General features: G+C 43.2%; 1 protein-coding gene across 2 annotated transcripts in view; it reads left to right on the top strand.

Moving 5' to 3' along the window:
- Positions 1 to 7,400: 7,400 nt before the first annotated feature.
- The window catches only part of MAML3 (mastermind like transcriptional coactivator 3), a 393,467-nt gene continuing 377,200 nt past the window's right edge, over positions 7,401 to 23,667 (top strand). For both annotated transcript variants that reach the window (XM_014853103.3, XM_014853032.3), the window contains exon 1: positions 7,401 to 8,757. In XM_014853103.3, the coding sequence (XP_014708589.3) occupies positions 8,284 to 8,757 (474 nt within the window). In that variant the 5' untranslated portion in view covers positions 7,401 to 8,283. The remainder of the gene's footprint in view (positions 8,758 to 23,667) is intronic.

Raw genomic sequence — 23,667 nt, 5'->3', positions numbered from 1 at the left:
GATTTTTCACCAGACAATGAAAGTGATGTTTTGTGTTCTCAAACTGTTGTATCTTATTTTTTACCTTTTAAACAACATGTATAGGATGATACATCTTAAATTGGGTGTAATTCTAACTAAACTTAATTTTTTTCCCAATCTCTTTCTTACTAGTTTTATTTTAACTGTGACAAACTTTTCTCTATCCCTTCCTCAAACTCTGGTCAATCTAGAGCTGACTACACTTCTCTTACATTAGCTGGTTGTATTATTTTCACTTCTTTCTCCCCACTAGATTGTTAGCTCCCTTGGGAGGAAAATGTTTCGGTTTAATTATGCTTCCCTTACACCTGGCACAGGACTTGTCAATAGTCAGTAAATATTTGCTGAATGGATGACAACAGCAGCAACAGAATGGCTACAAGCCCCTACAACAACAGCAGCAACAAAACAACACAAAGGGATAGGCTAGCCCTGGTGGCCTAGTGGTTAAGTTCGGTGTGCTCAGCTTCAGGGGCCTGGGTTCGGTTCCCGCCCAGGTGTGGACCTACACCACTCTTCTGTCAGTGGCCATGCGGTGGTAGTGGCTCACATACAAAAAGAGGAAGATTGGCACTGGATGTTAGCTCAGGGCGAATCTTCCTCAGCAAACAAAAACAAAAATGAAAACATACACGAAGGGGAATCCAGACAGGCATATAAGACAGAGGCTTTGCAGCTGATGTGAATGCAAATTACGCAAACTCTTTCAGCCTTCATTTCTCATCTATAAAATGGGAGTAATAATAAGGTGCATTACAGCTTTCTCAGGCATGTAGTTGTAATTGCCTTAAAGCCCTTATGTCGCCCATGAAGTAAAATAAGCATACATGGTTTGGTATATTCCTCTACTAACTCTTGGCACTCCCAAATTGTCCCCTTCCCCCTCCATTGTTTATTTTAGAGCACAGATGAAGTAGACAGACCTGTTGAATTAAAAAATATATATATTTTATAACTGAGAGCATATAGTTGAACTCATATTAAAGGCATACTTGGGCCATCTCTGGCTTACATATCTCCTAGGGTTGTTGGGATTCTTAAGTTGGTTAACATATGGAAAAAGCCTTGCCCAGTAGCTGACACATGGCCACAGGTGCACAATAAACGTGAGCCCCTTCCCCTTGCTGACAGACGGCAGAGCGCGGTGAGAGAATCTGTAAGAGGCTGGCCCTGATCCATTTGCCTCTCTTCCACCCCTGCACCTCTCCAAGCCAATTTACAGAATACCTCAACCCCCCGAGAGACAGCATTTTGAAAAATAAATCACACCTTACTATGATTTTCTTATACTGCATTCAAATAGTTTCTACAGAGTGGCAGCATAGTATTTCCCTCCTCGGGGACTGCTGTTCGGCACTGGTCACAACTCCCTTTCCAATTCTGTAACTTTGGTAAATTGTGAATCAGTCACTCTTTCATCAAATAATTCCCCAAACACAGTTACAGAGCTCTGTCATGGCCAGGCCCTGTGTTAGGCTCAAAGACCAATAAAACACAAGTAAGAGATAGACAAGAAAATCGACAGCTACAATATAATGTGCTAATGTAAGTGCCAACACAGAGAAATGCTCATGATTCTCAGAACACTGAGAAGATGATTAACCCAGAATGGGGGCTAAGGGAGGCATGGCCAAAGACAGCTTTTTGGAATAAGGACTCCTGAGCTGAATCCCTTCGAAACACTGCAGCAACAGGCTTCTGTTGAAGAGAGACCTGGGCAAAGTGCAGTAACTTTAGTTTCATAAAATGTAGAACCCTAAAATTAGAAGGAAGCTTAGGAACCTACTTCCATATCATCTTCCTTCAGTAGTGTGCTCTCTGGGCTCAGACCACCTGAGTTCAATTCAGACTTGGCTACTTTTAATTTGTGATTCAGTCTTAATCTGTGATTTAATCTTAAACTTTCTTGCCTCAGTTATTTCACTAGTGAAGTCGGTCTAATAAAAGAACCTGGAATAGAACAAATTTTCAATGAACGTTGACCATTAAAATTACATCCTAAGTTATTATTGTTGATCACCAGTAAATGTTTACAAGAAGAAAGTACAATTACTCAGTTCTTTGATTATTTGTTAAATAATCGTTTCTAAAATTAACAGTTTGGCTGCTGATAGGCCTTCAATAAATAAAAGATTTTATGAATATGTTCTCTCCAAATTTCAGAAGTTTTCAACCTCTTACATGGAAACCAGACCTTGTTCAAAGAAGGTGTTTTAAGATAAATTATTTAGCACTGAGAGTAGAGGTATGTGTGAAATAGAACGAAAGGCTTGTAAAAAATTTGTCTGCCATGGACTTTAGATAATCTTTCTCCTAATAACCATAAAACTATTATATACATATTAAAATACATGAATAAGAAAATAAACCCTATTAATTCACATTCCTCTCAAAATTTATGACATGGTCTATAGCTTAGCAAGCCCCTTCTTAACAAAAAGTGAAAATTAATAATGTAAACAGAATCTTGCTAAGAATATTTAAATACTTAAGGAACCAAACTTTTGAAACCCCCCTAGTCCATGGGGGATGTCACCCACGTACAATTGTTTCACTAGGTAGAGGGAGCTCATTAAAACAGCTCCAAGAGGCCAGTAATTGTTAGACTACACAGAATGTATGCTTCAAAAGAAATGAAACTCTACATCTTTAAAGATATTACATAATTAAGATTTTCAGTTAAATAAGGCTGACCTTTCCCCCTAATAAGGAGGTTTTATTATACACAGATACATATTAATATAACATACTCAAAGCACTAATGCTGAAAAAGGCTAGTCAAATTCACCCTTCTGGGATTTTTCCCTTTGTATTGCTACCTCCCCTCTACGTGAAGGTCAGAATTCCACACATCCAGTTAAGATGAGGGACAGGCCTGAGCCCTGGGTGCTCGTGATTCTGGCAGAGCAGATGGTGAGGGCAGTGGGCTCTTTGTCACAGATTACTTGCCCAGGCAATCGTTGTGAACTTCAGGGGATTTACAACTGCCTTCGATTTTTACTCTCTCCTCCACAGAGCTTTCTACAGTGTTTCATTCTGTGGGACATAACGGGATTTTGGCAACACTGGGCTGAACAAAGTTAAGTATGCTTTGCTGCAGATTTCTTGTGGCCTTCAACGTGGTAATAAATCTTCAAGAGAGAGATGCGGTATGGATCATCTCCTCCACTTACTTGGCTCAGAAGCCTTTCTGGTGAAACATCTTAGACGACTAGGTTCTTCAAAACACACTCTAGAAAACACTATAATAACACATCCCTGCACTGCCAAAGTAAAAAGTATAAGTCAGCTTTAATCCTTTCGATGGCAGCATTGTCCCAAGGACATAACCTCAACTTCTGGACGGCCTTGCACCATCTGGCTCCTGCTTATCTTCCCAGCCTCAGCCTCATTCCTTATCACACCATCTCACACTCACACTCCTGCGAGACAGAACTGTTGGGGGATTTGCTGAAACAACAGGCTTCGGGGCCTTGCTCTAGCTCCCCACTGCGTACCCACTGCCAACCTTAGCTTGGCTTTCTTCTAGCCAGTTTTCAGAATGAGTTCTGGAGAAACCTTCTTAGAGCCACAAGCATGTACTTGAAGCCTCTTTTATGTGTTCCTGTACCTGCTCCATATTAATCCCATTTCAGCATCATCTACTGCCCTGAGTCTAGTTGGCCGTCATTAAGGTTGGGACTGTGTTCCATACGCTGTTATGCTGAACTCCCAGTGCCTACCACTGTGCCTGGCACAGAGAGGCCATAACTAAATTTACGAATTATTGAAGTGACAGCTACATCTTTCTAGGGAGTTGAGGGCACACCCCACTGCTGCCAGTAATTGAGAACTGCCTCGCCCACTCTGTGGGTATATATAAAGGTTTGCTTACCCATAGGTGGGCAGCAGAGGGTTCCTACTCTACCTGGTACAATTATGAAGCCAGTTCTACTGATCCACATTAATAAAGAAGCAGAAGTGTCCTATATACTGGAGGTTCTACACAAAGTCCTCTTTCTTAACACTGGAACACTGGGCCCTATCAGATGGACATAAGAGGATGACACAGAGTTGGCCTAAAGAAAAGTGAATCTGGTACAGCTCCTTAGAACTGCCAACTTTGGCTCAGAGCCAGAGCCTGAGGACAACTTGGTACAGGTACTTATTCAGCACACCCTTCTTCTATTTGGCATCCAGAGAGCTATCATCAAAGTCTGGGGATGCAGCTACATAATTTCTTTCTCATCACTGCTATGGCATCTCAGATTTCTTTGCCATTCTAGAGCAACAGCACTGATGATGTGGCCATGGCTCCTATCTGGAAGTTTTGCTTTGCAGCAGGCTCACATAAAAGATAAAGATGGTCATGCTATCAGAGTGCTTGGTAGGGAGAATGGACTAAAATTGCTTCCCCATTACTTGGATTTCTCTACAATTTTCAAGGAGTTCTTTAGGATGGTGACCAACAAAGCTGGTCACCTTATATGAATATATCATGAGAGTCTAGAATTAACCAGTATGAAAGCCTCTGCTTCTTCTAAGTTCACTGGAGCAGATTAACTCTCTAACTCAGAATCACTTGTCTGTGTTGCTCAAGACTCAAGTCTTGTCCACTTCCTGCTTCTTTCTTCTAATCATCCTGCACAATTAGGATGGGGTTTCTGACCTCAAGTATGTCGCAGTGGAGTCCTGCACAGGTTAATTTCCTCAAAGACTCTTCTCCCATTGGCCATCATACAGCTTCACAGTCCTTCTTTTCCCCCATTTTGGTCTTGGACCTTATGGCTGCCACTCCCACCAACTTGATGAGATAAAAGATGGGTGCCAGTGTGTATGTGTGTGTGCGTGTGTGTATACCCATGAACAGCCAATCTTTCTTTTTTGTATAGTCCACTTATGCACTAAACTTGAGCGGCAAACTAGACTGTGGTTGTGCAAGAATAGCTCCATTTGTCAATGGGAAGCTCTAGGGTAAAGCCACAAAGTGTGGTCCTACACCTGCTGTTCCCCCAAAGAGAAGGATGCAAATTCTTGTGTATTTTTGGTTTCCTTTCATGATAGGAGAGGTAAATAGCTTGATGGGAATGCATGTTGCTGCCCTTGTTAGAATTTTTTTTTTTTTCAGAATGACAAACTTTCAATGAAAAGTTAAATTCTCGGGGCCAGTCACTGGCATAGTGGTTAAGTTCACACGCTATGCTTCAGCAGCCTGAGGTTCACAGCTTCGGATCCTGGGTGGGGACCTAGCACCCTCATAAAGCCACACTGTGGCAGCTTCCCACATAAAATAGAGGAAGATTGGCACAGATGTTAGCTCAGCGACAATCTTCCTCAAGCAAAAAGAGGAAGATTGGCAATAGATGTTAGCTCAGGGCTAACCTTCCTCAAAAAATAAATAAATAAATAAATTCTGAATCATAGGGAAAAGCTAGAACTAGAACGCAAGTCTCAAAACTGAAGACCCAATGCTCAAGAACTTCAAACTTGCTGCCTGTGTAAATCAAATTGCAGTCATGTATGGGTGAGGTAGGTGTATAGGGGTAGGGATAGGAATTAAGCTAAAGTGAAGAGAGAGCAGAGTGAATGCAGAGTCATGGTCTCCTCTCTGTAGTGAAGCCATGTGCTTCCTGAATTTCTTTACAGAGATTATTTAGTGAACGTGTGAAAAAGACAAAGGCCACTTTCTGATTTTTTTCTTATAATTTCTTACAACTTTCTTTATATTTTTAGAATCTGAACAGACTTTTTGCTATAGAACTCAGTTGAATTTCCTAATCGACTTGAAGGAGGGGCAGATATGATAGAGAAGGTTGTATGTTAACTAGCCCTCTGAAAAGTATGGTAACTTCAGTGAAAGATACTCTCTCACATTGGTTTCACGACTTACAGGAAACCTACACTACGTTAATCAATGTTTTGCTGCCCATTTTACCATATAATCCAGTGGATGTTAGAGATATATTTCACCATATAGACCTGATTAATTGAAGAAAAATATGGCTTCTTATTACTAACATTATGAGGTTAGAAATAGCATCCTATGCTAATCTGCAATGCCAAGAAATGAAGATGGTTTAAATCAGATCTCATGACTAATGCATGATACCCAAAGTTCTTTTATTCCTGCCTATTTTAGAACACTGGGGTGTATTTTTACCCTAAAAACTAAGTCTATAAAATTTATTGAGATAATACAAAATGCCTTATTATTAACAGCTCACAATCAAGATTTTGTCCTACTGATGATCACAGAAATGCTGTTTCTCCATTTTAATCTTTAAAGAATTATGTATATGCAATGGGTTAAGGTCACATTCAAGGATATTTGATCCTGAGTTGTTGTTATTGTTTTTGTAGATACTCAATATGTGGAAAGACAATAGAAAGTTTGGATTGCTTTCTGTGGTCGCGATTCCATTTTAATTGCACTTATTGTGAATTCATTTAAACAGAACGAAATATATCTAGCAATAAAGTTAGCCTGTTATTTTTGCTTGTTTTTGTTTTGGTCATGACAAACTGTGAAATGCTGTGCTTTTCCTATAGTTCTAGTCCATGAAATCTGCAATCTTTCCACTTGATTTACGAAGGACCCTTAATTACTGCTGTCATTAGCACCTAGTGTTCAAAACAGTCTGTTAAAATGTACTGTTACTCTCACCTCCAAGCCCCTGCTTGCTTTATTTTAATTTTTTTTGCAAGGGTAAGTAAAACAATAATAGCCTTAATAACAACAATCATTATGTACAGCGAATTAAATAATATTCCAAGTTGTTTGGTTCCTATTTATTTTTGTTTAGAATTCGGCATTTGTATGTTAAGACTGGCCTAGAGTTTGAACAAGTGTCCATAAGCAGGGTTATTACTAGCGAGGACTCCTTACCTACATTTTAAAAACAAGTCACTCATTTGCCTTTTTCTTTCCACATGGATAGGGATGACAGACAACTGCTGTGAAGCTTCAATGTTTCTGTCTGGTCATGCACAGTTCTGCAATATAATGCATAAATGTATAACAACAACTTGGGCTCGCCTGATACCTCGCTTGGAATAAGGAAATCCAGCCACGCGCGTCCACGCGGCTGTCCTTGCACGCGCACGCACGCACGCGCGCACACACACACACACACACTCTCCCTCTCTCACACACAGGTCAAAAGTTGATTAATTCCCGAGATCCCCCAGAATCTTTCTTTTTCTCTTTTCTGGCAGCTTCGGCTTCCCAGGCGGGGTAGTAGCGAGGTTGGGGGCGTAGGAGAGGCGGGGAGGCCGCGGCGAAGGAGGCGGGAGCCGGGTGCCGGTGCGTGCCGCGCCCGCTCCTGCCGGGTGAGAGTCCGGGCCGGGTTTTGCGCCGTGTCCCCGGGCTTGTCTCACGGCCTCCAGCCGCCGCCGCTGCCGTGTTTACTGAGCTCGCGCGTCCTGATATCACTCCGCTGGCATGGAGGAGGAGGAGGAGGTGGAGGAGCGAGAGGAGGAGGAGGAGGCGGCGGCGGCGGCGGCGGCGAGCAGTTGATCATTGTGATGGTGGCAGGAGCAGCGGCGGCAGCGGCAGCCCAGCCGAGCGTTAGGGGCTGCTCTCCGCGCGGCGTTTTGCAAAGGACTTCACCGATCTACTTTTGCAGTCGCCTCGGACTGTCCATGTGTTTACTTCCCCCAGCCCGAGGATTCGATATCTAGGTTCCTGTGAAATGCAACTGAGCAGCCAAAGTACTTTGAGAACACGGGGCGGCATAAACACCAAAACTTTTTTGTGGAAGGAAAATGCAATAAGCAAGCTTGCCGTTTTCCGATGCGGTGTGGAGTGAGTGTGTGTCGCGCGTGTCCGCACTGGAGGCATATGCTTGTGTGTGTACATGGGGTGTGTTTTTCGGTACGTAGGGAGAAAATGCTTGCCAACCACCGGAAATCTCCTGGAATTTATTAGAAAATAATGGATTATAAAAAGAAGGCAGGCAAGGAGCGGATCTCCCCTTGAGTTGCAACCCGATTTGCTGCTGGCTCAGTTTGTTGTGATTCTTTTTGTTGATAGGTGTCTGATGGTATTCTGATAACACCCCCCTTTTTTTCCCCTCGAGCTTTACAGTTTAAAAAAAGGAAACAAAAAACCACCCCAAAATCTCTCCCCCTTTTTTTCGCCCCGGCGGGATCGCTGTTTCCATCCATGTGCTTGCGTCTCCCCCGCGTTCCACTTAAACTATTTTAATCCTTGGACCCAAGGAGGAGGCTGATAGGGGGGTGGATAAAAAAAGTTCTTCCAAAATAGTGTGCCCGGGGAGCAGGATGGGGGATTTCGCAGCCCCCGCTGCTGCCGCGAATGGCAGTAGTATTTGCATCAACAGTAGCCTGAACAGCAGCCTCGGCGGGGTCGGGATCGGTGTGAATAATACTCCCAATAGTACTCCTGCTGCTCCGAGTAGCAATCACCCCGCTGCCGGCTGCGGCGGCGGCGGCGGCTCCGGGGGCCCCGGCGGCGGTTCGGCGGCCGTCCCCAAGCACAGCACCGTAGTGGAGCGGCTCCGCCAGCGCATCGAGGGCTGCCGGCGGCACCACGTCAACTGCGAGAACAGGTACCAGCAGGCTCAGGTGGAGCAGCTGGAGCTGGAGCGCCGGGACACCGTGAGCCTCTACCAGCGGACCCTGGAGCAGAGGGCCAAGAAATCCGGCGTCGGCACCGGCAAGCAGCCGCACCAGAGCAAACCCCAGCAAGATGCGGAGGCAGCCTCGGCGGAGCAGAGGAACCACACGCTGATCATGGTGAGGGCGCACTGGCAGCGGGCATGGGGCGCGCCCGTCGGGGGGGGGGGCGTGGAGCTTCTTACATGGGGGGACAGGGGTCTGATTTGCACGATGGGTGAGGTGGGCTGAAGCCGAAGGGTTAATGTCAACTTTTCTGAGGCAAAAGCTGCCGTCGCCGCTACCTGTTAATCTGTCAGGGTTGTCAGATTTGGGGAAGAGGGGGCGAGAGGGGAGAAGCCAGTCACGACTGCGAGGGGCGGAGGGAGCCTGGAGGAGCGTCAGAGTGCGGCGCTGGAAAAGTTTTTTTTTCCCCTCGCTCCCTTTCTTAGATACCGATTTGAAAGAGAGTGAACCTAGAGTTGAAACCTCGCTCCTCCTCTTCACGCTCCCCATCCCACCCCACCCCTCGCCGTGCCGCCTTTCCTCCCCAGATCCGTCCCCCTTCGCCCACCCCTCTCAGCACTCCGTTGGGTGCAGAGAGAAATTGATGCTGTCGCAGATTCTGGGCGGGCACCAGGCCCTCAAACCCTGGGGGGAGTGGGGGAAGGGAGAGGCTCTCGCCTCCTCTCCTCAGCTCACCCCTTTGGGCTGAGAAAGTCTGAGAGTTTTGTGAATGAACTTTGAAGTGGGTGAGAAGCGAGCGAGGGTGGCTGCGCGCGCGCATTCGCGGGAGCGCGCGCGGATGGGGGCGCGGGTGCGCTCCCTCGCCGCTGGAGACCCGGGGCCGGCCCGGCAGGTGGAGCGGCGGGGAGGGTCGAGGGAGGAGCGGCCCGGCGGGGGCGGGAGGGGAGACCTACGCCCTCGGCTTGTGGCGAGTCCCCGCCACGCAACTTTGATGGAGATTCCTTCCTCTCCTCCCCTTAAACTTGTGCGCCGAGCTTTCCCTCCTTGGCCCCCCGCCCCGCTCCCCGCCAACTTTCCGGGCCAGTCTAATAAGCCCGGAGGAGTGGAAGGTAGCTGGGAGGTGAAAGAGGCTTAAATGGCTGGGTGGGTGGGTTCGAGGTAGGATGAGCAGCCAATGGCTTAACTTCTCGGGGAGGAAGGGGCAGTTCCCACCCCTAACCCTTGAGGGTAGAATCCTTTCTCTTATCTCCTCTCTCCGGTTCTTTTGCTTTCCTTTCTGGGTGGGGGGAGGCCGGAAGCTTGGGATGGGTGTCTGCCGCCCCCTCCCCCACCGCGCCGCCGGGGTTAGGGCTGCGCGCGGATGCGGGGTGGGCCGGGCGCTGGGAATCCGGGAGCGCGGCGGGGCCGCGCGCCTTCGCTCGGTTCCCTTGCAGACCGCACCGCGATCGGCGGCGCAGGGCCCGGCGCGGGCGGCTCTCTCGGTGTGCGGTTTATACATCGCGCACGTCCCCATTCTGGGAGTCATCGGCGCCGGGGTGGTGCCGGTGCGGCCGCGGGCTTGCGCCGGGCGCTCGGGCCGGCGCTCCTTGACAAAGAGCCGGCTTGGGGGGAGGGGAAGAGCAGCGGCTGCAGCGCTCGCTCCCCACCCTCTCCACCTCCCCCCACCCCGCACGTGAAGAGGAACAATTTGTTTATCTTGGGCTTCAAGAATCCTTCCCTCCTCCCAGTTCTCCGAGGCCGCCCAGCCCCTCCTCCCTCTCCTCCCTCCCTGGCGCGATCCTGCCCAGTCCTGCCGGCAGCACCTTCCCCCCTCTCCTTCCTCCTCCCCCCTCCTCTTCCTCCTCCATCCCTGTAGCCCGCCTTCCCCCTCCCTTTTGGAACGCGGCCGTGGGGGAGGGAGCGGGAGGCGCTTTGTCCGCCTCGCGGCCCAGCTCGGCCCCGGAGGCCGCCCCGCTGGGAGGGGCGCGGCGCCCCGGGGCCCTGCCCCCTCCCCCGCGGCCGCCCCCGCCCCGCTCGGCCCCGCTCCCCGCGCCGCGGAGCCAGCCCCGAGCGCGAAGAAGAGGCGGACTCCGTTTTGAGGAAGAACGACGGTCACAAAGTCAGGGAGGGAGGTTCTCGCTTTACAAACAGGAAGCCGAAAACCACTGACACACTGTAGCTTTTCTGATTGTACCCGGAGGCGGGGCCGCACCTGCATCTTGACTGTATCTCCTGTACCCTCCTGGTACCTGTTTCTCTCAGGGTCCGCGTCGTCTCCCACTCCCCGCCCCTCGCGCCCTTCCACGGCGGGGGGGTGGGGGGGGGGACTCGGCGAACCTAAGACTGAAGTAGAATTTGAAAGGCACTGAGAATTTCATGTTTGCCTACCCCACGCCCTGTTTTCATGTGTTTGTACACCTCACACGCACGGATGGCGTGGAAATGGGCTGCTTTCGTGAGGCGCCAAAATTTTAGTGCCACGGAGTCTTTCCCGACCTTTCCGGATAGAGGACTGCTGTGGCGCTTACCTCGCCAGCTGGGCAGTGCTGGAACAAAAGCCAAGACCGGTCCCACTGCCGGGTCGCTTTTGATCGCGGGCGAGAGGAGTAGAGTTTGCGGCCAGAAAGTTTTCGTGTTTGGGTTCTGTTCTCACACGGGTCCCCTATCGGCCCTCAGAGGGGTAAAAGGAGGACTCATGGTGCGCGCACCCGCAGGTAGAACCAAGCCCAGGATCCCGACGTTACCTGGAAGGAGGTAGCAAGCCCAAGTCAGAGCTTTTACTTTTGAAAATGAAAAGATAATGCTTACTTGAATGAAGGAGACAACAGCTGTTAATTTCATAGTGAATCTCAGTTTAACAAGTTAACAACACATAGACTTGAAAAATGACTACCTGAAAATAACATTTTTCTGTTAGTTTTGTGACAGTAATTTAGCTTATTGATCAGACTGATGTAAACGCCAACGCTAGGTACAGAATAGTATATTCTGGCTTCAACAGTATATCATATATGCGTCTCCCATAGATATCACGGGAAGTATGTGTGATGAGTGTAATGAAAATAAACAGCTTTAAATCTTAAGCAAAGAGTTGCATGTCAATTCTGTGTGCCCCAAAAAGAAAAGAAATTAATATCATTCAATGTTATTTTTTCTTTAAAAATAAATAGTTTAATATTCACATTGGCCCCTGAAATGAAAGAGTATTTTAGTTTAGCTTGTGTGTGAGATAAAATCTCGGAAACAGAGGTGGCAAAGAAATGTTGCTCTTCGTTTTCTTGAATTGGCTGCTGGATTATAGTTGTGCTCTGCTGGGGCACAGAACAATTATATTTAGTTCTGAGATGGGCCTATTTGGAAAGCCCTAAAGAAAAGCAATAATCAGAGGAAAATAATAATATGTAATGGTGATGATAAAAATAAAGATGAATAGGATTTTCTGTTTTATTGCTATTGTTTACCTTCTTAGGACAATGTGTCCAAAGTACTAAATATCGATTAGCTGTCTTTCTGCCTGGCTTTGGTTAAGAAGGCAGTCTAATCAGAGCTTCACCTCTTTTGATTTGTATTCTCATCTTACATGTTTACAAGCATAGGCATGAAAAACAAACAAGCAAACAAAAAAACAGGATGGGAGAAGTGAAATAGAAATCTCTGGCTCCAGGCTGCTGGGAAGGGCTTGGGTTTTGTGTGGGTCCCTCAATAGCCCTCTTAGAGAGCAGTTAGCACAGGCCTGGGTTTGAAGCTGCCATTACCTCAGGTGAAAAGGTAGTTTCTGGACAAGTAGTCAAATGATGCCCCCCGACACACACTTGATTTATACAGAAGAGTTTTTTCCCCCGCGCAAAGAGTTGCTGATGAGGACTATTGATTTCATCTACTAGCAAGTCTCAATTGAAAAGGTTTCTTTTCCTAAAATAGTTTTAATTATTTGTGCTAACGCGAGACATTGTTCATTCCCTGTACTTGAAGTCCTGGTTAGAATTTTAAGGTAAATTCCAATTGACATTCATTTTCAAGCCAAAAATAGATTGACTTGACAAAAATATAATCATTCACGCATGCCAGAAAGCATGATAGTGCAGTCTTCAGAATTCCAAAACCTTGGTAGTCTTAACTTGACCTGCATGGTCCCATGTTTCTGTGACCTTTCCACTATATTAGCACCATCATAACTTTCAGAGTGTGCTTAATTTGTACACAGCTTTCAGACTGCATAGATCTATGTGATTCCTGCTCTGAAGAGTTTATCATGTAAAATTCATTTGATAATAAATGTGTTAATTACTGAGTATTGGAGAAAAATGCAACCAGTCCAAAATGTTCTCATCCATTCTGGAATAGATCCAGGAAATGTCAACATATTCGTCCAGTGGTACACCTCCTTATAAATGACTGGTTTCCCATTTCTTATCCTTTTAGAGGTAAATTACTGGCTCTATATCCAGGTTTTCCGGCAAGCTTGTAACGCCAAACCATTTCTAAATCTCTCTTATGAACCTTTTCGCTGGCTTATCCTGTTCTACTGCTGTCCTGGGTGATTAGATTGACAGCTGTCTCCTTAAAACCCTTCCATGCCCACACAGGGTGTGCCTGAAGTTTGTGAAAAACTTTTTGAAAGTTCACTTGTCTTCTCTTGTCTTTTTCTTGTCTTTTAATTCTCAAAATGAATTTGTTTTTTAAAAAAAAGCTCCAATGCGTATTTAATTATGTTGTTTATATTCTTTGGTTGTGGTCCATTTTATTTAGGACTGGGCAGCCAGTGATCAGAAAAGTAGAAGCACAGTTAATCATTAATCAGAATCTACAAAATGCTCTTCAGGCTGAGTTCCTTCCCAGGCAGAGCTGAATTTTCAGGCAGGTGTTATATTTCCTGTCTCATTAGGATTATAAGGGCAAGTTTTAGAATCTTTGTAGGTTTTCTGCCACCTGGTATGAGGAAATTGAACAGTCCACGTACATGGTTTACTGACATTTTTGTAAGAAGAAGGATGAGGATTTTAAACATTAAATAGAGTTATCTGCGTTTTTTTCCTAAATACCTCTCTGAGACCAATAGCTAACTTTTGTTAGAGGTTTCCTCACAGGGTTCTTCCATTTGGTTGAGGTAAGAATGGGGAATCTTTCTCTCTCCTTAGAGCCACTACCATAGAAGGAATCTATTATAATTAACCATTTTGCACGTTACATAGTAATTCTTGCACACATCTGAAGTTTTTATGTATTATTTAATGTCATTTTATTTGTGATTAGTGCACCGTGCGCTGCTTGTTAATTAAGAGTCCTGTACTATATTCTTGAGTTTCGAGTAGCTAAATGCCATCATCTCTTTCCACTTTACCCATCATAGAGAACTGTGAAATCAACCAATCAGACACCAAAATCTTACAAAGAGAACCATATTTAAAACTCAGTCCCAAGACTTTCATAATATCTGCCATTTAGGTCTCTCAAATAGCTTTGCAGTTTTCACTCTATTATTCAGAGGCTGATTATTGAGTTTTCAGATCCTATAGCTGCTTGCTTTGCCTTTATTTCCCCCTCCTGCTGCCAACCTTTTGGTCTTTTCGCTGATCGTTAGCACCTTTACCAAAGAGTGGGAAAAAGCAATAAGAAGGGAAATTTAATTTTGGTGCTTCCTACTCTCATAATTAATGAAACAATTGAGTAAGATATCAGTTATTTTGGATTAATTGTGGATTTGGTTTTGTATAACATTTGTTCTTCATTAGCACAGATAATAGAGAATAGACTGAATTTTAAAATGTCATTCATTCATTCAACAATATTGGTACACAGTCCATAGTGCTTCATAGAAGTTAAGATGCTAAATCACATTCTTGCATCCAAGACTTTGACAATGTATAGTCTTTGTAGATTTTCGGTATTACTCTAGCTAGGTTTAAAGGGATAACAGGTTTTTGTTTGTTTTTTAATCAGCATTCAGCTCGATATCAGGGTGTAATATCCCCTTCCTGTGATATTTTAACTAAAATTATATGCTTTACTTTCCTGTTGTTTCAAACTAATTTGACATTAGTTTCTGAAAACAAAAGCTGATTTACATATAACTGCTCCAAAGTTATAGGATCCCCCAAATTAAATTTTCATTGAAAATACAGCATGCTTTTCAGAGAGACACATTCCAAAAATTCATTATTCATGTTTGTAAGTTGGAAATATAGCTTGTGGAAAATCAGCCATCACCAAGAACCGATGAATTCTCCTTAACTTAAAAAAATTTTTTTTTGTTCAAATCTAAGAAAGTTTAAAGAACTAAGGAAATAAAGTTGGATAAAATTATTCATAAGATGGAGTTGAGAGCCTGCTGTATAACAAAAACTTAAAGTTCATAGGGTTTCATTCAGTGGATCAGAGAAGGAGGACTTTTTTTTTTTTGAAGTCTACCTGGTTATTCCATCTGTTAAACAGTTGAGGGGCTTTTGAGTTGTGGATAAGCAACTCCATTTGGGAAAGAAGCACAGTGTTCCCTTAGGGCCACACACACATATGCACAGAAAAAGCAAATTACTACTACTGCTCAGGTTTTTTTAAGGCAAGCTGTGCAAACTATTCTTGGGGGAATTTAATAAAAATCTCAAAAGGCTTGCAGTACTTCCTCTGACATAAGGAAAGTCATTCCTTAAGAATAATTTAGACACCTTTTAAAAATTATATTGGACCTCCCCTTGGTTAGAATGACCTTTGTGTTGAAGGAGAATCTTTTAAAATACCAATAATTAACGTTCGTCCTCCTTAGCAATGGCTATTAAAAGTTGTGGAAAACTCAAGTGAAATGTTTAATTTTTAAGTAACAACTTCCCGAATTTCTTTTCTGACTCCTTAAATTTCCATTCTGTTGGGTAGAATCTGGTTGTGTAATGTTTCATGTTATGGACTCTCCAGCCTTCAACTACCTAAGGTTAATTGGGGCATATGTGGATGTTAATAGGATACATTGTTGTACCGGTCTCTTTCCCTCTCATGGTATCTTTCTCCACTTGCGGAAAACTCATGTCTGGATAGGGGCTTCTTTCCCTTCAAAAGAAAAGGCTGAAGTGCTCTGAGTCTATTTGTGCAGCTTCAACCTGGGTTGTAACTGTGACTCAGAAGGATTGCACAGCTCTAAAAGACAAGCTCTGTCGGTGCCCTTTGTTCTCACAGTAGTTGCTTATTTTTCTTTCTTTGATTGTTTGTTAGATGCTGAAAGTAGCCCAGTGATTGATAGTGAATCTAAAGGGACTGGCCCCCATTAAAGGGCTTTAAGGAACTCTAGTGGTAAGATGGGGGAGGCAAAGGGGATGAGGATTTTGGAGGCATCACCTGGAATGGATAGCAGTGGAAATAGACGTGAGAGAGATGATTGGTTTTGCTCGTTTGTGTAAACAGACAGTATCCTGGTGCCTTGGCAGTTCACAGAGGTAATGTACGCTTCTTGTAGTCTCTTCTGAACCTGAAGACCTTACTAAAACTTGAGTATGTATTTTGAAGAGTTAATGGCTATATTGTTTGTAGCTGGAAAAAAAAATCATATTCCTAAAACATTTCCATGCTTTCTTAAATTATTACTACAGCCATTTGAATGGATTTACTATGGAATTCCTTTAAATCAGTGATTCTCCATCAGTGGAGATTTTGTCCCCTCCCCGCCAGGAACATTTGGCAGTGCTGGGAGACAATTTTGGTTGTCACAACTGGAGGGGAGCTACTGCTGTCTAGTGGGTAGAAGCCAGGGATGTTGCTAAACATCCTACAGTTCACCCACAACAAAGAGTTACCCGGTCCAAAATACCGTATTGCTGCTGTGGAGAAACCCTGCTTTCAACGAGGAGTTCTCTTAGAATGTTGAAAATACACAGTGTGGCTTTACTCACAGCTTTTCAAAAACACTCTTATGACTTCAAGCGTGGAGAGAGGAGGAGGTGCTGGGGGGAGATAGAGAGTGCCTGGGAAGAAGTTAAAGGACTACTGTGTTGCGTTTTAGCTCTGGCCATGTAAGGACCTGGCTTTTCACTTCACGATTGCCTCTACCTCCTTGCCTGTCAGGAAGGCGAACAGCTGTCCTCCTTTTTACCTCGAGGAATGATGGTTAGGCTCAAATGAATTAATATATGTAAGAGTCCCAAAGACTTTATGGTGCTACACAAATGCTAGGCCTATTTTTATGAATTACTTTCATATCACTTAATTGTTGCCTCCTGCCCGAGTCCAGACTTAAAGTTGAGTGATTTGAAGTTTATTTTGCTCATGCATCACCCAAGGTTTAGTGACTGGGTATGAGCAACTGCTGTATATTGGACACCGTTTCTAGGTACTGGGGATACAGTGGTGAACAGGGCATCCTTGCCGTCATTGGACTCACACAGCAGAGCATCATTTCATGTTTCAGATTAGCTGTATGAAATGGTCTTTGTGGTTTTATGAGAACGTGTTAATGGAAGTCATTAAGAAACTAACATTTAGGAAAATCCTAAGGGTGCCCAATGCTTTGCATCTTCTTGCAAGGTTTCTCTAGTTACAGCTTTCTTGCATTGCTTTCCATAGCAACATTTATTTTATTATTTTTCAAATAAAATCATTTTGTAGGGGGAGAGGATTAGTCGGCATGGTGGAGAATAAGATTAAAGTATGGTTTTTAAAAATGAGGCAGATGATTGTTTTTCTTCCTTTTTTTTTGGCTAGGTGACACTTGTAGCACCATGATCATGGCTTGACATTAAGCTTTTAGAGGAAATTAGACAAAGAGGAGAGCATTTAGAAAGAAGCAAGCAAAAAGGTGCAAGGACTTGAAACCATGTCACATGAAGAACAATTGGAAGACCTGTAGGTGTTTAGTCTGATTTAGAGGAAGATATGATTGCTTTCTTAAAATATTTGAAGGGCTGTCATGTGAAGAAAGGATTGGATGTGCTCTTTATGGCCTCAAGGGGATAACATTAGGATCAGTGGTTGGCGGTTATTAGGTGCCAGGCTTGGTTTAATATAAGAAAAACAATTTTATGAAAATTAAAGCTGTTCAAAGATGAAATGGGCTGTCTTGATGAGTGAAATGTTCCAGCAAAAGCTGTTCAACTGGCTGAAATGGTAGAAAAGGGATTATGACATCTTTCTTCTTTTTTTAATGATAAAACTTTTAAATAATACAGAAATAAAATACCAGTTAGATGAAGACAGGGACCTTGTCTCTTTATTCGTCTATTTTATCTTCTTGACTAGAAAAAGACCTAACTGTATATAGGAGGAACACTAAATATTTGTTGAATAAATTGCTAAATGAAAATAAGTAGATTAAGAAATGACTTAATTCCTCTCCTCTGGAGTTACCATGGTTTAGAATCTCTCTCTCCAGACCTTCTTCTATTCACTTACATATATATTATATATTGTATGTCATCACACGTTAGTTTTTTCCTACATAAATGGAATCATGTTATACATATGGTTTTGAAATTCACTTTTTCCACATTAATGTATTTTGGGGATCTGTCCAAGTCAATACATATAGACCTTCAGCTCATTCTTTTTAACTGCTATATAGCATTCTTTTTCCTTTTTTTTTTTTTGAGGAATATTAGCCCTGAGGCAACATCTGCCACCAATCCTCCTCTTTATGCTGAGGAAGATTGTCTCTGAGCTAACATCCATGCCCATCTTCCTCCACCTTATATGTGGGACGCCTGCCACAGTATGGCTTGGTAAGCAGTGTATAGGTCCGCACCGAGGATCCGAACTGGCGACTTTGGGCCACCAAAGTAAAATGTGTGAACTTAACTGCTGCGCCACTGGTCTGGCCCCCTATATAGCATTCTATAATATGAATATTCCATAATTTATTGAGAGACCCCCTCCCCCCCGTTGATAGACATTCTGGTAGTTTGTTATTTTTTGTTAATTAAACGTTGCTGCAATGAACATCCTTCTCCATGTATGTCCCTTGTACATATGTGAGCATTTCTGCAGCACAGATTTAGGGTTCTTTCTATATATGTAATATGTATAAACAGAAAAAGTTGACAAAAAAAATCTCTTAATCTAATAATGTTTAATATAGCACCTGAATCTTATTACGGCCATTTTAGTTTGTCCCGTTAAAAATACAGTGTTAGAAAAGCATCAACTCAAGGAACTGGCATTGGTCTTTGTAGTCTAAGGTGAACATTGTTACTTTTTAAAGGCTGTATATCTGGCCACACATCTTACAGGAATGACTTTCCTTCTTTTCATCCGGTCCTAAAGAGGAGGTTATGGATGGAGTAGGAGCCTAGTTAACCAGCTCCTGTTCATGAAGTGAAAGTGGGCAGTTCCCTTTCTCGGACAAGTTTGTAGTTCTCTGTGTCTCTCCTGAGCTTTGTGTCTCACAGGCCTGTGTGGCTTTATTTGTAAATGTATTTCAGTTGGTGATGTAGCACCTGGGGCAGCAGTAGGGGCAGGTGTGAGTGGTCGTAAAAATCGTGGGTCTGTGAGTCGCCACTTCCTACAGGTTCAATTGCCCTGACTAATCCAGTCATCTGTGTAACATGGTCATAACAATCTGCTGACCTGGCCAGCTGTAGAAAATGCATCGAAGTGGACTTGCCTGGACAGTCACCTTATAGCATTTGTTTAGATGGTGAGACGTCCGATCAGTTTTCATTATACACAGGTGCTGAAGTGGTCTCAGGACTGCCTTTCGCTGGAGTTCTTGGTCATGTTCGTTTACTTTTGGCAAAACAGCTTCCCTACACCGAGATACTCATAACTATAGTCTATATTTTTATGTAGCGGGAGCAGTTTGGTTCTAGAAACTGTGCTCTTGGCTATAAGGTTATTCTACCTTCGCCAGCCTGAAGGGTTCTTTCATGAAAACGTTCTGTGAACAGCTGCCTTTTCTAAATAACCATGCTTCCCCAAGGAGCAGTCCTCACCTACTTGTCTTTCCTTTGGGTTTTCAGATCAGTTTGAACAGGAGACAAAATTAAGACATATGGTAGTGCTGGTCCTTGCCTGGCCTTGCTGTTTTATAATAAGGATCCCCACTCCGCTGTCTCCTGGCCTCACATACCTCTGGCCTTGTGTCTCCCTCTTTCTCCATCTCCTTTACCACCACCTCATGTTTCATCTCTGTTACAGTGATGGTAGGACCTGGAAACTTGTGGAAGGTGTAGGTGGCAGTTATTTGAACCACAGAAATAAACCAGAGTGGGAATGTAAATGATGGGGGGAGGGCCTAAACTTTACAGGTCCTTCTCTACCAAGGGATTCCAATAAACTAGACATTCTGCTTCAATTTATGACCTAGATACTGATTAGCAGCAGCCATTTTCTGCCTTTTAGGTGCGCCACATAGCATCTTACTGAGAAAAACCCTTTTGGCCAGCTAAGTTAATGCAGGTGCGTGGTCGGTACAGCCTTCCGGGAAGGGGGCTTCCTTCATCTAAAGACAGCTAGGTATCTTCTGTTTCAGTAGCTTAAATGGCAAGAGTTGGTTGTGTACATAAAATAAGAACCTTGCTCCTAATCTTGAAGCTAGGCCATCCCATGTGATAAACTGAGAGATCCTGAAAGTTGCTGCTCTGGTCCTGCAATAAAATTTCAACCTTTGACTTTTCCTGCTGACAGTCAGGTTTAAACAGTGACATTAGTTTTGCTAGTCTACTGTCCCTCTGAGGAGTGTCATCTTGCTTTTTTTGTGTTTGCTTCTAATTTTTCATAGATGTTTTCTTTCATTTCTAGCAATAGAGTGTTTTCTTTAAAAGATGACTTTCACCTAGGCACAAGGTGGACAACTGCCTTGCGTTTTGCATGAAGTATAACATTTATCTTTATATTGATTCTGGACAGATAAATGGCCATCTGTTTTGAATATTAGTTGTTTCATAGCTATCTGATTATAATTATTAGATAAAAACTGTTTTCCAAAGGCTCTTGAGATTACAGCTTTGTTGCAGTGAACTTCTAATTTCTAATTCCTTTGGGAAGCGTTTTCTTATTTCTCTTTGAAAGAGTCCAGAGATGATTTGTAACAGGTAACAAATGACTAGAATCAAGTTTTACCTTATTATGGCGTTTTAAAAAAACTTATCTTACAAAAGGTAAGTGTTTCGGACCTATTGGGTTTTTTTTTTGAAGATAATTCGGTAACCGTGGATATATTCATAAATAAGAGTATCTGGAATTTAATGTTAACACTTATGCAAAGAAATTTGACATATATGAGAGCTCAGCAAAATTTTCTGGATACTAAGTAAAAGACGTGAGATAAAATTGTTTTAATTGTTTATTTTTGATTTTTGGCTTCAGAATGTCTAAGTGATAATAAAGCCGGAGTTCCCAGCAGGAGGTAAAACATACATTCCCTTTGCATGCTCCCATCTTCTATTCCGGGCTCCTTTTGTCTCTGTTCTAATCCACTGTGGTATTTCAGGCCATCCTTTCTCCCTGTCTCCGTGAGAGGAGTGTGTGGCTGTAGCAGTGGACGCCTTCGCAAAGCATGCAGGTGGTGTTTATCTTTAATCACTTAAGGTATTTCCTCACAGTGGTGTGTGCAGATCAGCACTTCATGGATCGTAACATTCTCTTACTCTTCACGTCCTGCGGTAGCCCTTTGCCAGATTCTCTGATGTTTGGTAAACAGAGGGAATTTATATAAAGAAGCAACTTTCTCAGTTTCGAAGTTGTAATGGCTAAATGGCTGAAAACGTATTTTGCAGTTTAACTAGGAATTCCTAAGTGGTTTGCAGCTGCTCTTGGGTTTTTACAAACATGTTCATTTTCTTCAGTGAAGCATGGAGACAATGATTTCAGATTTGGATTTCAGGCTGCTTAATTCTCACAATCTATTGAAGGAATATTTGAAAAAGTTGTTTGTCATAACAGTAAATAACCACATTCCAAAAATATTTTTGACAGGTTGTATTTGTTAGAATGGATTATTAATTTTGTGGAGCCCATAATGAACTAGAAGCATGTGATGGCAACTTTGAGAGTGACAAAGTATGACAAACTGGTACTTTGGGGATCAGGGATATCTGGCACCCAGGCTATTGAAATGCAAATAGGCTGTTGCTTTTTTTTCAGTGTTTGATCCTGTTCTTAGATTTAAAAGGCTAATACGAATCCTTCAGGGGCCTTTTATTAACTTTAAGTTTGCGGTCCCAGCCTGGAATTGGAATACTTAGAAATATGTCACAATAGTTTCAAGTAAGCGAGCTTAATGATAGTGTGTACTTGGAGAATCTAGTCTTGGTTCCCTCTGCTGAGGCACAGGTTGTCTGTGTTACTGGTTTGGTAGGCTTCATGTTTATCTGTGGTCTGGAATGTCAAAGGGTTGCAAACCTAAGAATTCTGCTTCCCTCTTTACCCTAAAGTAATGGTGTAGGAGTTTCTGCTATTGGCTCATGGGAGTGGGGACAACCGTATATGGAAGAGGAAAGGGGGATTGGCTGGTTTGGTATTCTCATCCACTCTTTATAATGCCATTCTCATTAGTCTATTAACAAAGAGTGGATACTTTGAATGATTATTTATGCTTGTCTCTTCCTTCACAGTATAATGCACACTTCACTTGTTTTCTTCAACTTTTCGTAATATATGTGTTTATGATACACTGAAGAGCAATAAATTTGAGAAGAGAGATAATTAGCTTTGACAGACTTACAGATATGAGACTGTAAGAGGAGGAAGCAAAAGAGTTGCTTAAGACAAGGATTCTATTACTGAGTTTGAGGGAAATTACTCAAGTAAGTTCTTCAGTGTGAAAATGCACAACTGTATGGGTGGCACAGGTTATAGGAAGAAGTGGATTATTTTGATTTTTAAAATTTAAACATTTTTCATAGTTTAAAAGCTCTATTTTTTAGTTCTCAAAATAGATTTTTTTCTTTTGGTGAGGAAAATTTGCTCTGAGTTAACATCTGTTCCCAGTCTTCCTCTCTTTTTGTGGGGTTGCCACCACAGCATGGCTTGACCAGTGTTGTATGTCCGTGCCCGGGTTCCGAACCTGTGAACCCAGGGTGCTGAAGTGAAGTGCACTGCACTTAACCACTATGCCATGGGGCCGGCCCCTCAAAATAGAATTTTTAAATGGAGGAATTTAAGATACTGAGTAATAAAATGGGAGGAAGGAACAGCAACTCAGCCACTGGTGTTAAAAATTCCTTATGTTGTTCTCGGCGCCCTTGATCTTTAATCCCGTACGTCATTTTTGAGGAAACTTTCTTTAACAGCTATCTTACCTTAAAGAGTAATTTTCCTTTTATTTTGGTGGCTTATGCATTCAAGGAAGTGGCCTTCAAGAAACTTGGCTCATTCCGCATTAACTTGACTTAGTAGTCCATCTTGCTCTTCCCAATTTGAGGATCCTTTGCAAAGTGGACAATAAAACTGTCTTGATGTCTATAAAGGAGATTAACCATGGGTTGGGTTAAATTGTTCCTATTATTCTACATTATTTTCTATTTTCTGGATTAAAAAGAAAACTTGTAGAATGGAGAGTGAGAGATTGATTATGGCAAAAAAGGGTGGGCGGTGAAATTCATGTCATCTAAGTAAAAGAAATCTAAGTAAAAGCAATGAGTAAGTCGGGCTCCGGTATTGCCATTATTTCTTTGGCTCTTCCTCCTTGGGCCAAGACATGCCCTTATTCACAATGGAGGTCATGATGATACAAGAGGAAAATAAAGGATCTGTCTGGGACCTTCTGAGATATACTGGCTTAATGCTCGTAAGAGAGAGAAGAGGAGGCTTTTTAGGGGAATTTCACTGAGAAAGAAAATGTTTAGACAGTTTACAGTCAAGTCTGCGGGATGAGTTACACTTGGTTACTGTCATCTCTGGGCAGCAGTCTCTGAGCATTGACTAGGGACTTGCTTGAAGGAGCTCCAAGGAAAGGAGAATGGGGAGAGCTGAAGGGTCTGAATTTCTCTATAAATTGAACCCAGTGTCACTGAGGGTCAGAGTGAGGAGCTCCTTGAAAATGTCCAGCTTTTCTTCTCTCCATACCCAGGAGCTGCTTCTGCTTCCCCCACCCGCTCCATTCCTATGTCTTTTGTTCCATGAATAAATATTATGTGGTTTGGTGCTCATTATTCTTTGATATGAAAAAAGGCAATTCATTAGGTTGAAGGA

This window comes from Equus asinus, chromosome 3, assembly GCF_041296235.1.
Source record: "Equus asinus isolate D_3611 breed Donkey chromosome 3, EquAss-T2T_v2, whole genome shotgun sequence".
NCBI lineage: Eukaryota > Metazoa > Chordata > Mammalia > Perissodactyla > Equidae > Equus > Equus asinus.
The sequence above is the reverse complement of the archived record's forward strand: the minus strand, read 5'-3'. Positions and strand labels throughout refer to the sequence as shown.